The following is a 14,039-nucleotide window of genomic DNA, read 5'->3' as shown; positions in this document are numbered from 1 at the left end:
AGAAGCGGTGATCAAAGAAGCGGTGGTCAAAGAAGCGGTGGTGAAAGAAGCAGTGGTCAAAGAAGCAGTGGTCAAAGAAGCGTTGGTCAAAGAAGCGGTGGTCAAAGAAGCGGTGGTCAAAGAAGCGGTGGTCAAAGAAGCGGTAGTCAGAGCAGCGCATAATAGGACAGAATCCAAAAAAAAACTAGTAAAAAACATGCCATATGAGAACGGATAGAGATAACGCTTTGAAAGTTGAAATGGTTGGAGCTGAGGTGTTTTCGAGATTATGTGCAAAATTTCAAGGCAAATTCATTAAAAAACTACCGATTTTAGAATCATCTCATCAAAGAAGCGGTGATCAAGAAGCGGTGGTCAAAGAAGCGGTAGTCAAAGAAGCGGTGGTCAAAGAAGCGGTGGTCAAAGAAGCGGTGGTCAAAGAAGCGGTTGTCAAAGAAGCGGTGGTCGAAAAAGCGGTGGTCAAAGAAGCGGTGGTCAGAGCAGCGCATAGTGAGATAGAATCGACCAAAAACTAGTAAAAAACATGCCATATGAGAACGGATAGAGATAACGCTTTGAAAGTTGAAATGGTTGGAGCTGAGGTGTTATCGAGATCATGTGCAAAATTCAAGGCAAATTCATTAAAAAAATACCGATTTTAGAATCATCTTTGTATATTTTGGGGATTTTTATAAACAAATTCGAGCATTACTAATTTTTGGCCCAAACGATTTTCCGACATGCCGAGGTGACCAACGTTAGGGGCCAAGAGGCGTCCGGACCACCTAGGGCCTTGATGTTTTGCACATGATCTAAATAATACCTCTGCTCAAACTTCAAAGAGTTATCTTTATCCGTTCTCATATGGCACGCACATATTTGACTAGGTTTTTTCGATTCTATTTCACTGTGTAGAGGTTGTAATGGCTCTAGTGCGAAATGTGGTCAAAGCGATGGTGTTCAAAGCAGCGCTGGTAGAGGCGACGGTGGATATACAGCGGTCAAAAAAAGTATTCATCATTCAATGTTTTTTTTTTTAATAAGTCTACAAAAGACAATTGGAATAAAAACATATTAAACTAATGATGCAGTAGTGCTTGTGTGATATATATGTACACAATTTCATTGTTTTTAAAGAAAAAAATAGTATTTATTGGAACAAAAAGGGCCATTTTACAGCTGAACACAAAAAATTAAACAAAAAAAGTATTCATCATTGCAAAAAAACAAAAAAATAAATAACATAATTTAAAAAAATTAATACTTTGTTATTCGACCACCGCGTCTTATAACTTCTTTTAAGCGGTTTGACATCGATTGGACTAATTTAGCGGTTATATTTTGGTCTCTATTAGTCCATTCCTCCATTATCACCTGTTGCATTTGACTCTTGCTCGAAAAATTTCGCGTTCTCAATTTGCGTTCGAGATGTTCCCAAAGATGTTCAATTGGGTTCAAGTCGGGACTTTGAGGAGGAGTTTTAATGACTTTGGGGCAGTTATACAGCATCCACATCTTGGTATTTAAAGCAGAATGTTTGGGGTCATTATCTTGATAATATTGAAAGTTATTACCAAGCCCAAGTTTTACAGCACTATCTTTTAAATTCCTCTTTAAAATGTCAATGTAATACTTATGATCCATTACTCCATTAATAATTGCAAGATTTCCCGCTCCTGAAGCCGCCATACACCCCCAAACCATTAAACCACCTCCACCATGTTTTACAGTAGCAACTGTGTTTCGTTCTTCAAGCTCTGTATTTGGTTTTCTGTACACTATGACCTTTCCATCGCACCCAAAAAGATTAAACTTGCTCTCGTCTGCAAAAATGACTGTTTTCCAAAATGATTCGGGCTGTTTTACATACATTTTTGCGAAGTTTAGCCTTTTCACTCGGTTTATTTTATTTATAAAGGGCTTCTTACGTGCAGTTCTTCCTCTGTAACTATGCCTTTTGAGTGTATTTCGAATTGTTTGTGTAGTAACTTCCTTCCCTAAATATTCCATAGTGTTTTTACGAAGAATGGTCGCATTTGTCTTCGGAGTTTTCTGAACTTGCCGCACTAGCCAACGCACATCTCCAACTGAAAGTGCTTTTGGTCGACCAGATCTTGGTTTATTGTCAACAGTTTTCGTTTCTGTCCACTTTCTGATGATGGATTGTATAGTAGATCGTGGTCTATTTAATATTTCACTGATAGTTTTTTGAGTTAAACCATTCCTGTGGTGTTTTATTATCAAAACTTTTACCTCATCAGAAACCTCGTTTTGCTTACGACCCATTTTGACAAAAACTATATTTTCAATGAAATTAAATATTTGCTGTCAAGGGCAAAGCCTCCTTTACTAAATAAAACAGAAAAGGGGGATTCCCAAATAATATTTGAATTTGACTTTGATGATAGCACATCAATGATGAATACTTTTTTTGTTCTGTTTTTGGTGTTATTATATAAAATTGCATTTTTTGCGCTAATTAAATTTATTTTTTGAATTTATTTTAAAACATATTACGAAAAATAAACTATTGCATAAAACTGCATTATTTGTTTACTTTAAATTTTCTTCAATTACCCAAAATAAGTGAATTTATTATCAATTTTGCTAATGATGAATACTTTTTTTGACCGCTGTAGATACAATTGTTAACCTTGGTCGGATTGCCAAATCTTTATTTGTGGTGCTTGGAATTGTGCGAGTCAAACATAATGGCATGGATCCGAAGTATTCAGCAATACTGAATACAAATACTGGGATTGTATATTACCAAAGTATATACAGTCCCAGTATTTGCAAATCCACATTTGTCCATGAACATTCAATTAAGGAACAAGGGCAAACGTATCACAAGTCAATCAGTGCTGTTCGTTTCAAGTTTAAGCTCAATGATAAGGGATCTCTTTTTAAAGCCGAGTCCGAACGGCGTGGCACAGTGCGACACCTCTCTGGGGAGAAGTTTTTACATGGCAAAGTACCTAACAATTGACACCAGCCTTAGGAGGGGATAACCACCGCAGAAAATTTTTTTTGATGTTCTCGCCAGGATTAGTTTGTGGTATTGGCATTTGGCCAATGTCTGAGTATGACCTTTTTTAAGTGCAAAATCCTATTTCCAGTTAATTTGGCTTTGTTATTGAGTTTAAGAGCAATGTCATTATACCCTCCACCATAGGATGGGGGCATACTAATATCGTCATTCCTTTTGTAACACAACAAAATATTGGTCTTCGATCCCATAAAGTATATTCTTGATCGCCATGACATTTTAATTTGAAAAAGTCATGTTCGTCCATCTGTTAGTCTGTAGAAAGAACTCTAATTTTCCAAGGAGTAAAGCTAGGTGCTTAAAATTTGCCATAAATACTTCCCGTAAGTGCAGTTCGGTTGGCATTGTAAATGGACCATATTGGTCCATATTTAAATATAGCTCCCTTATAAATCGACTTTCCGAACCTCTAGAGAGCGTAACTCTTATCCGATTTGAAATTTTGTACTATAACGTTTTCTGTAACACTCAACAAATGTGGCAAGTATGGTTCGAGTCCATCTAAAATCTAATATAGCTCCCATATAAACTTATCTCCGGAGGCCACCGTAGCGCAGAGGTTAGCATGTCCGCCTATGAGGCTGTATGCCTGGTTTCGAATCCTGGCAAGACCATCAGAAAAAAATTTTCAGCGGTGGTTTTATCCTCCTAATGCCGGCAACATTTGTGAAGTACTATGCCTTGTAAAAATTTCTCTCCAAAGAGGTGTCGCACTGCGGCACACCGTTCGGACTCGACTATAAAAAGGAGGCCCCTTATCATTGAGCTTAAAACTTGAATCGGACTCCACTCGTTGATATGTGAGAAGTTTGCCCCTGTTCCTTAGTGGAATGCTCATCAACAAAATTTGCAATTTGCAATAAACCTATCTCCATGGCCGCAGTTCTTATCCGAATGGGCTAAAATTTGCCTAGTGACTTTTTTTATGACTTTTAATATACGTGCTTAGTATGGCTTAAATCGGTTTAAAATCTGATATAGCTCCCATATAAACTGTTCTCCCGATTTTACTTCTTGAGCCTCTAGAGGGCCCTACTCTTATCCGATTTGACTGAAATTTTGCACAACGACTTCGCGTATGACGTTCAATATACGTGCCTTATATGACCCGAATTCGTCAATAAACTGATATAGCTGCCATATAAACCGATCTCTCGATTTTAGTTCTTGAGCCTCTAGAGGGCGTAATTCTTATCCGAGTTGGCTGAAATTTTGCCCAGTATTTTTCTTAACGACCTCTAATGTTTATGCCAAGATTGAATCGGTTTAAAACCTTACATAGCTGCCATATAAACCGATTTCTCGATTATACTTTTTAAAGCCCTTAGAGGGCGCAGTTCTTGCCTAATTTAGTTGAAATTTTGGACAATAATTTCTCCTATGAATTTCAACATACTTGCCAAGTATGATTTAAATAGGTCGATAAACAGATATAGCTCTCTGATATACCGATCTCCCGATTTTACTTCTTGAGCCCCTAGGGGGTGCAGTTCTTGACTGAAATTTTGCACAATGACTTCACGTATGACCTGCAATATATGTGCCAATTATGGTCTGAATCCGTCAATAACCTGATATAGCTGCCGATTTTATTTGTTGAGCCTCCAGAGGGCGTAATTCTTATCCGATTTGTCTGAAATTTTGCACAGTGATTTTTTTACATCTAGTATTCGTGCCATGTGTAGCTTGAATCGGTTTAAAAAATCGGTAAAAAAAATTTTGAACAGTGACTTTGTTTATGACCTCTAAAATATGTGCCAAATATGGCTTGAATCGGTTTAAAACCTGTCATAGCTGCCATATAAACCGATCTCTCGATTATACGTTTTTAAGGCCCTAGAGGGCGCATTTATTGCCTAATTTAGTTGAAATTTTGGACAATAACTTCTCCTATGACTTTCAACATACTTGCCAAGTATGGTCTAAATAGGTCGAAAACCTGATATAGCTCACGGATATATTGATCTCCCGATTATACTTCTTGAGCCTATAGATTGCGTCATTCTTATCCGATTTGGCTGAAATTTTGCACAATGACTACTCCTATGATCTTCAATCCACGTGCCAAATATGCTCTGCATCGGTCTAAAACCTTATATAGCTCCCATATCAACCGATCTCCCGATTTTACTTCTTGAGCCTTTTGAGGGCGTTATTTCTCTACGATTTGGCTGAAATTTTACACAGTAACTTTGTTTATGATCTCTAAGAAACGTGCCAAATATGGTCTGAATCCGTTTATAACCTGGTATAGCTTCCAGATAAACCGATCTCCCGATTATACTTCTTGAGCCCTAGAGGGTGCATTTCTTCCCTGTTTAGTTGAAATTTTGCACAATGACTTTACCTATAACTTTCAACATACTTACCAAGTATGGTCTGAATAGGTCGAAAATGTGATATAGCTCCCTGTTATACCGGGCCATATCGGTTCAGATTTGGATATAGCTCCCATATAAACCGATCTCCCGATTTGAATACTTGAGCCCATGAAAGCCGCAATTTTCGTCCGATTTTGCTGAAATTTTGCATGTGAAGTTCTGTTATGACTCCTAACAACTGTGCTAAGTACGGTCTAGATCGATCTACAACCAGATATAGCTCGCATATAAACCGATCTCCCGGTTTGACTTCTTGAGCCCCTGAAAGCCTCAATTTTCATCCGATTTGGCTGAAATTTTGTCCATGGTGTTTAATTATGAATTCCAACAACTGTACCAAGTACCATCCAAATCGGTCAAGAACCTGATATAGCTCCCATATAAACCGATCTCTTGATTTGACTTCTTGAGCCCCTGGAAGCCATAATTTTCATCCGATTTGGCCGAAATTTTGCATGTGGTGTTCCGTTATGACTTCCAACAACTGTACTAAGTACGATCCGAATCGGTCAAGAACATGATATAGCTCCCTTATAAACCGATCTCCCGATTTTATTTTTTGGGCCCTTACAAGCCACGATTTTGACCCGATTTGGCCGAAATTTTGCATGTGGTGTTCCGTTATGACTTCCAACAACTGTGCTAAGTACGATCCGAATCGGTCAAGAACATGATATAGCTCCCATATAAACCGATCTCCCGATTTTATTTTTTGAGCCCTTACAAGCCACGATTTTGATCCGATTTTGATGCAATTTTGCATATAGTGTTCTGTTATGACTCTCAACAAACCAAAGTACAGTTCAATTCGGTCTATAACCAGATATAGCTCCCATATTTTAGCAGAATATTGCCCCTGTTCCTTAGAGGCATGTTCATGGGCAAAATTTGCATTTGTATGTGGTGGTGGGTTCCCAAGATTCGGCCCTGCCGAACTTAGCACGCTTTTACTTGTTTTATTTTTATTTGCTAAAAGATTTGTCCACTCAAAGGATTTAGTTTTTGATGTTCGTTCTCATGCCATGAAAATCGTTTGTATAGATTTAGACACCATTTACTATTGGGTTGCCCAAAAAGTAATTGCGGATTTTTCATATAGTCGGCGTTGACAAATTTTTTCACAGCTTGTGACTCTGTAATTGCATTCTTTCTTCTGTCAGTTATCAGCTGTTACTTTTAGCTTGCTTTAGAAAAAAAGTGTAAAAAAAGTATATTTGATTAAGGTTCATTCTAAGTTTGATTAAAAATGCATTTACTTTCTTTTAAAAAAATCCGCAATTACTTTTTGGGCAACCCAATAGTTTTCTCTACCCAGCAATTTTGATTTAGTCCAACTACTTAATGTTTAGCTAACAAATGTGAATAACAATGAATGAATCCTCTGATTTTTTTAAATATTTTTATAAAGGGGGGTTAGAGGATATACCAAGGTCGTCATTGCGTTTGTACACTCAAAGAAATTTGTTAGTAAAAACCGTAAAAATGTTTGCTGTAACAGTAGAAAGTCTGCTAGAAAAATGGGACAGCAGTAATTTGCTGCTAAAACAGCAAATATCTTTTGCTGTTTTTCTTTGGTAAAAAGTTAAATAAAGCTAAAAAATGTCATAAATATTTAAATTAAACCCTAAATTGACAAATATTTTTATTAACATATACCAAATCCCTCAATAGTTGATTAGAAGTTCAACAATTTTAAACGAATCTATTCAGAAGTTTAAAATTTGTGATTTAATGTCAGCAGATAGTGTTTGCTGATATCAGCAGACTAACTTTTCTGGGTGTATCTTCGACTTTTCGTAGGTACAATGTGGGAGCTATATCTAATTCTGAACCAATTTTGATGGACCCCGGTGGATGTTTTCAGATTTGTTCAAATTTCGAGCAAATGTGTTCAAACTGTACTAACTACGGTCGACAAATGGCAATTATCCAAAACTATTGATAGACCGGGCACGCTCCGCTGCGCCTTCTTTTACTTTATATGGAACAAAATTTTCCATGGAATATTTATTTTCGCAGGAGATCACCATAGCGCAGGGGTTAGCATGTCCCCCTAAGACGCTGAACGCCTGGGTTGGAATCCTGGCGAGACCATGAGAAAAAAATTTTCAACGGTGGTTTTCCTCTCCTAATGCTGGCAACATTTGTGAGGTACTATGCCATGTAAAACTTCTCTCCAAAAAGGTGTCGCACTGCGGCACGCCGTTCGGACTCGGCTATAAAAAGGAGGCCCCGTATAATTGAGTTTAAACTGGAATCGGACTGCACTCATTGATATGTGAGAAGTTTGCCCCTGTTCCTGTTCATGGGCAAAATTTGTTGTTTTTTGTCCCGCACAAGTGCAACGTTAGTGTAACATTTTTTTCAGAATCGAAATCACCATTAGTGATTGGGAAGAATATCATTCGAACAGAATCATTCGTTAGCTAGATAATGATTTTGTGGTTTGTTTAACATTGAAAATATCCCGTATTGATAAGAAAAGAAATTGACAATCTAATGCTTTTATGTTTTATTTGTTTAGGTTAAGAGAATATTAATGGCTGCCATAAGCAATGCCTATTTTATGGTTGTCGTAAACAATGTGTGGTTTTTTTAGAGATAGATTAGCACAACTTTATGAGTTAAGTAGTCTAGTGAGATTTTTGAAGTTGTAAAAAATTAACAGCGATATATGGTCATTTTGTTTAGCATTACACATTCAATGCAAATCAGATGTACAGGAAAGATAACCATTACCAAATTGGACTGGATAGATTGTTATCGTTTGAATAGAAGATAGCTCCCCAAAAAATCCCAATTTTTCCTCCGAATCCTAATCAAATCCTCAAGTTCCCAAAAAATTAGTCCCCATTTTCGAAAATAAATCCCCAACTTGAGGAGATATCCCCAATACTGGCAACACTGGCCGAAAGTCTTGGGAGAAATTCGAAAACCGAAGACGAATCGAACAAGGTAAGACGAATCATTGTTCACCATGACAATGCGAGCTCTCACACATCCGCTCAACCGAGCGCTTTATTGACCGGCCAAAATGTCGAATGGATGGGTCATCCACCATACATCCCTGACTTGACTTCTTTTTATTCCCTCACTTTAAGCTAAAAATGCTTCGTCATTGATTTTCGTAGCCAGAAGATGCTGTTGAAGCATTCAACAGCCATATTTTGGAGGTGTCTCAATCGAAGTGGAAAAAGTGCTACGACAATTTGTTTGATCAAATTGTGAAGGATACCTTGAAAAATAGTCCAACCGTTTTTGATGATAAAAATTTCCATTTTCATTATTAGGCTAGAAATTTACATAGCAGCCCTCGTACATTTTTAAAGGCATCAAATTAAATTTGTAACTTTTATCAACTGAACTATTTCATCTATTTGCTCTCTCGCTATCGTTTTGTTCTCTTACCAAACCACAAAATTCTAAGAATTTTTTAATCAAAATTTTGTTGGCACAAAATCAATTTTAATCGACTACTTACATCACGTATTTCCAGAGGTTGTACATCATAATCTGCACTCTCGGGTGAAAAACAGATGATGTCGTAATGGCATGTCAAATCTGAAAATAAAAACAAAAATTAAAAAAAAAATTAGAAATGAAAAGTCAATGGAGCAAAACGATATTGGCGCAAAAGCCCTAAAATCGAGCAATTTTAAAAGATTTCAATGAAAAAAATTACATCATCCAGAAAAAAGGCAACGTGGAACGAAGCAAAATTTTTGTATAAATGTGGTGTCAACATGTGTAAGTGAAGTGAAATGAATAACGAATAGGATACCATAAAATGGGTAACTTGTCCTTACCACCTTTGTAACGCACTCACACCTCTACATAGGAAAGCAAAAATCATGGATTTTGCTAAAAAAAAACTGCTAATCAGGCAAAAATTTAAGCTTCCAGTAAAGGGTTTATGGGGAGATCGGTTTATATGGGAGCTGTACCAGATTAAAGATCGATTTCAACAAAACTTACCATGCATGTTGGAAATTATAACAAAGTTTAGGTTGAAAAGAGGTTGCAGATATTAATCCACCCCATGCCCCTATGGACATACACCTAAGCCAGTAATCGGCTTGTTGTGCGCTCTAAAAACTATAAAGTAACCTCTGTAAAGAAAATTTTAAGTTAGGAATTTCGTGCTACTCAAAAAATCTTTTATTGTTTTCAATACCACTCCCCTTAGTTGGTTTATGTCTGGTATAGTGTCCCCACCTAAGTGCCGGTATCCGTTAGACGCGAAAGCCGGGCAATGACAAAGGATATGCTCCAACGTCTCATCATCTTCCCAGACATGCTATCACTTGCCGCACCGATTTTACATAAGTGAGCTCGTAGTCCTATGTGTCCCGTTATGATTCCAATAGCTATACTGACCTCCTTCTTACTTACTTTCAGTAATAGGTATCCGATCATCACAGGTATCCGATCTGAAACCTCTTCCCTTCCTTCCAGGTTTCCTATCGTCGCCTCGATTATACCGCGATGGTATGAACTGCTCCCAAACACTATGTGCAGAATTTGAGTGAAATCGTTTAACAACTGCGCCTTCCAGGGGCTCAGAAAGTCAAATGGGAAGATCGGATTATATGGGAGCTATATCAGCCTGTAGACCGGTTCGGGCCATACTTAGTGTGATTGTTGGAAATCGTAACTTGGCCTCTAGAGGCTCAAGAAGTCGAATAATCAGATCGGTTTATATGAGCAGATTTAGACCATGGTTTGCACAGTTATTAAAAGTCATACCAAAACGACACGTACAAAATTTCAGCCAAATTGGTTGAGAATGGCGCCCTCTAGAGGCTCAAGAAGTCAAATCGGCAGATCGGCTTATAAGGGAGCTTTATCAGGCTATAGACCGGTTCGGGCCATACTTAGTGCTATTGTCAGAAGACGTTACTTGGCACAGTTGTTGGAATTTATACCAAAATGACATGTGCAAAATTTCAGCCAAATTGGTTGAGAATGGCGCTCTCTAGAGGCTCAAGAAATCTTATTGGCAGAATGGTTTATATGTCAGCTATATCAGGTCATGAGCTGATTTAGACCATGGTTTGCACAGTTATTGAAAGTCATACCAAAGGGAAGTGTTCAATATGTCAACCAAATAGGATAAGAATGACGCCCTCTAGAGGCTCGAGATGTGTAATCGGCAGATCGGTTTATATGTCAGCTATGCCAGGATATGAGCAGATTTAGACCATGGTTTGCACAGTTATTGAAAGTCATACCAAAACGACATGTGCAAAATTTCAGCCAAATTGGTTGAGAATGGCGCCCTCTAGAGGCTCAAGAAATCTTATTGGCAGAATGGTTTATATGGCAGCTATATCAGGTCATGAGCTGATTTAGACCATGGTTTGCACAGTTTTTGAAAGTCATAACAAAGCGAAATGTGCCAACTTTCAACCAAATTGATTGCGAATGGCGCCCTCTACAGGCTCAAGAAGTCTAATCGGCAGATCGGCTTATAAGGGAGCTATATCAGGCTATAGACCGGTTCGGGCCGTACTTAGTGCGATTGTCGGGAATCGTAACTTGGCGTAGTTGTTGGAAGTCATACCAAAATGACTTATGCAAAATTTCAACTAAATTGAATAAGAATGGCGCCCTCTAGAGGCTCAAGATGTCTAATCGGCAGATGGATTTATATGGCAGCTATACCAGGTTATTAGCTGATTTAGATCATGGTTTGCACAGTTATTGAAAGTCATACCAAAACGATACGTACAAAATTTCAGCCAAATTGGTTGAGAATAGCGCCATCTAGAGGCTCAAGAAGTCAAATCGGCTTATAAGGGAGCTATATCAGGCTATAGACCGGTTAGGGCCATACTTCGTGCGATTGTTGGGAATCGTAACTTGGCGTAAGTGTTGGAAGTCATACCAAAACGACATGTGCAAAATTTTGGCCAAATTGGTTGAGAATGGCGCCCTCTAGAGGCTCAAGAAGTCTAATCGGCAGATCGGCTTATAAGGGAGCTATATCAGGCTATAGACCGGTTAGGGCCATACTTAGTGCTATTGTCAGAAGACGTTACTTCGCACAGTTGTTGGAATTTATACCAAAATGACATGTGCAAAATTTCACCCAAATTGGTTGAGAATGGCGCCCTCTAGAGGCTCAAGAAGTCTTATCGGCAGATCGGTTTATATGTCAGCTATACCAGGTTATGAGCAGATTTAGACCATGGTTTGCACAGTTATTAAAAGTCATACCAAAACGACACGTACAAAATTTCAGCCAAATTGGTTGAGAATGGCGCCCTCTAGAGGCTCCAGAAGTCAAATCGGCTTATAAGGGAGCTATATCAGGCTATAGACCGGTTCGGGCCATACTTAGTGCGATTGTTGGGAATCGTAACTTGGCGTAGTTGTTGGAAGTCATACCAAAATGACTTATGCAAAATTTCAGCTAAATTGAATAAGAATGGCGCCCTCTAGAGGCTCAAGATGTCTAATCGGCAGATGGATTTATATGGCAGCTATACCAGGTTATTAGCTGATTTAGAGCATGGTTTGCACAGTTATTGAAAGTCATACCAAAGCGAAATGTGCAAAATGTCAGCCAAATTAGTTGGGAATAACGCCCTCTAGTGGCTCAAGAAGCCTTATCGACAAATCGGTTTATATGGCAGCTATACCAGGTTATGAGCTGATTTAGACCATACTTGACACAGTTGTGGGAAGTCATATCAAAATGACACGTACAAAATTTCAGCCAAATTGGATAAGAATAGCGCCCTCTAGAGGCTCAATTAGTCTAATCGGCAGATCAACTTGTATGGCAGCTATATCAAAAAATTGACCGATTTTGCGATTTACAATTCCAGGCGACCTTTACTAATAAGAAGTATTTGTGCAAAAATGTAAGCGCCTAGCTTTATTTCTTCGGAAGTTAGCGTGCTTTCGACAGTCAGATTCGGCGGACAGACGAACATGGCTAGATCGACTTTAAATATCATGATGATCAAGAATATATATAATGTATGGGGTATTGGACGAATATTTCGAAGTGTTACAATTGGACAAATGTGCGAAAAAAGATGCTGCCAGTTGAAAGTAAACACACGCTTATGTGGCAAAATAAGGATCTGCAACATTAAAGAACATTACGAATGAACCGATCTACCCAGGATGCACTTTTAAAGTGAGGTCATGCGAACAGCTGAGTACAATTTGTATACCTCACACCACTACTGTGTTACAGGGTATTATAACTTAGTGCATTTGTTTCTAAAACCCAGAAGGAAAAGAGCTAGACCCATTGATAAGTATTGAGATCGACTCAGAATCACTATCTGATTCGATTTAGCTATGTCCGTCTGTCTGTCTTACCGTCTGTGTGTCCATGTTAATTTGTGTACAAAGTACAGGCCGCAATTTTCATCCGATCGTTTTAAAATTTGGTACGGGCATATTTTTTGGCCTAGAGACCAAGCCTATTGAAATTGGAAAAAATCGGTTCAAATTTGGATATAGCTCCCATATATATGTTAGTCCGATTTGCAGTAATAATGCAATAAAATGGTCATTTGCTAACCGATTCTCTCGAAATTTGGCAGGAAGGATTTTCTAATGACTGTTGATATAACCGGTGAATTTCATAGAAATCGGTTCAGATTTATATATAGCCCTTATATATACACCTCCCGATTTTCACTCCTAGAGCCACTGCAAGTGTATTTTTTGTTCAATCTTTCCAAAATTTTGTAGAACACTTTCCTCGACCACTTTCACAATGTCAATAAAGTTAAGTCGAAATCGGTTTAGATTTAGATATAGCTCCCAAGCATATGTTCGCCCGATTTGCTGTTATAATGCAATAAAATGGTCATTTGTTAACCGATTCTCTCAAATTTTGACAGTAAGGATTTTCTAATGACTCTCGATATTACTGGTGAATTTCATAGAAATCGGTTCAGATTTAAATATAGCTCTCTCATATATATATCGCCCGATTTTCACTTCTAGAGCCGCTGCAAGCGTATTTATTGACCAATCTTTCCAAAATTTTGTACAGCGCTTTTCCCGACGACTACCACAATATCTTAGAAGTTTGCTAGAAATCGGTTCAGATTTAGATATAGCTCCCATGTATATGTCCGTCCGATTTTGAGAAATATTGCAATAAAGTGCTCATTTGTTAACCAATCCTCTTCAAATTTGGCAGGAAAGATTTTCTAATGACTCTCGGCATTGCTGGTGAATTTCATACAAATCAGCTCAGATTTAAATATAGCTGTCATATATGTATATCAGCCGATTTCCACTCCAAGAGCCACTGCAAGCGCATTTTTTGATCAATCTTGCCAAAATTTTGCACAATGCTTTACCCAACGACTACCACATTATCTGGGAAATTTGCTTGAAATCGATTCAGAATTAGATATAGCTCCCATATATATGTTAGTCAGATTTTGGGTAGTTTGCAAAATGTTGTTATTTGTCAGCCGTATTTATTCGAACATATTTGCTCAAAATTTTATACGGATTGTTTAATAACCCCTCCGAAAACATCCGCCAAAGTCCATCAACATTGGTTCAGAATTGGACATAGCTCCCACATTGTAATTATATGGTAGGTGTAGGGTATTATACAGCCTGTGTTCTACAGTAGTCTGCATAAA

General features: G+C 38.0%; 1 protein-coding gene across 1 annotated transcript in view; it reads right to left on the bottom strand.

The window, feature by feature from the left end:
• LOC106086997 (tyrosine-protein kinase receptor torso) overlaps nt 1–14,039 on the bottom strand; it is a 147,592-nt gene that overhangs the window by 91,177 nt on the left and 42,376 nt on the right. The window contains exon 4 of the mRNA XM_059368461.1: nt 8,891–8,970. Coding sequence (XP_059224444.1) covers nt 8,891–8,970 — 80 coding nt within the window. The remainder of the gene's footprint in view (nt 1–8,890; nt 8,971–14,039) is intronic.

The sequence above is a fragment of the Stomoxys calcitrans genome, chromosome 5 (genome assembly GCF_963082655.1).
Source record: "Stomoxys calcitrans chromosome 5, idStoCalc2.1, whole genome shotgun sequence".
In the NCBI taxonomy this organism is placed as follows: Eukaryota; Metazoa; Arthropoda; class Insecta; order Diptera; family Muscidae; genus Stomoxys; species Stomoxys calcitrans.
This window is presented reverse-complemented; position numbering and strand designations above follow the sequence as displayed.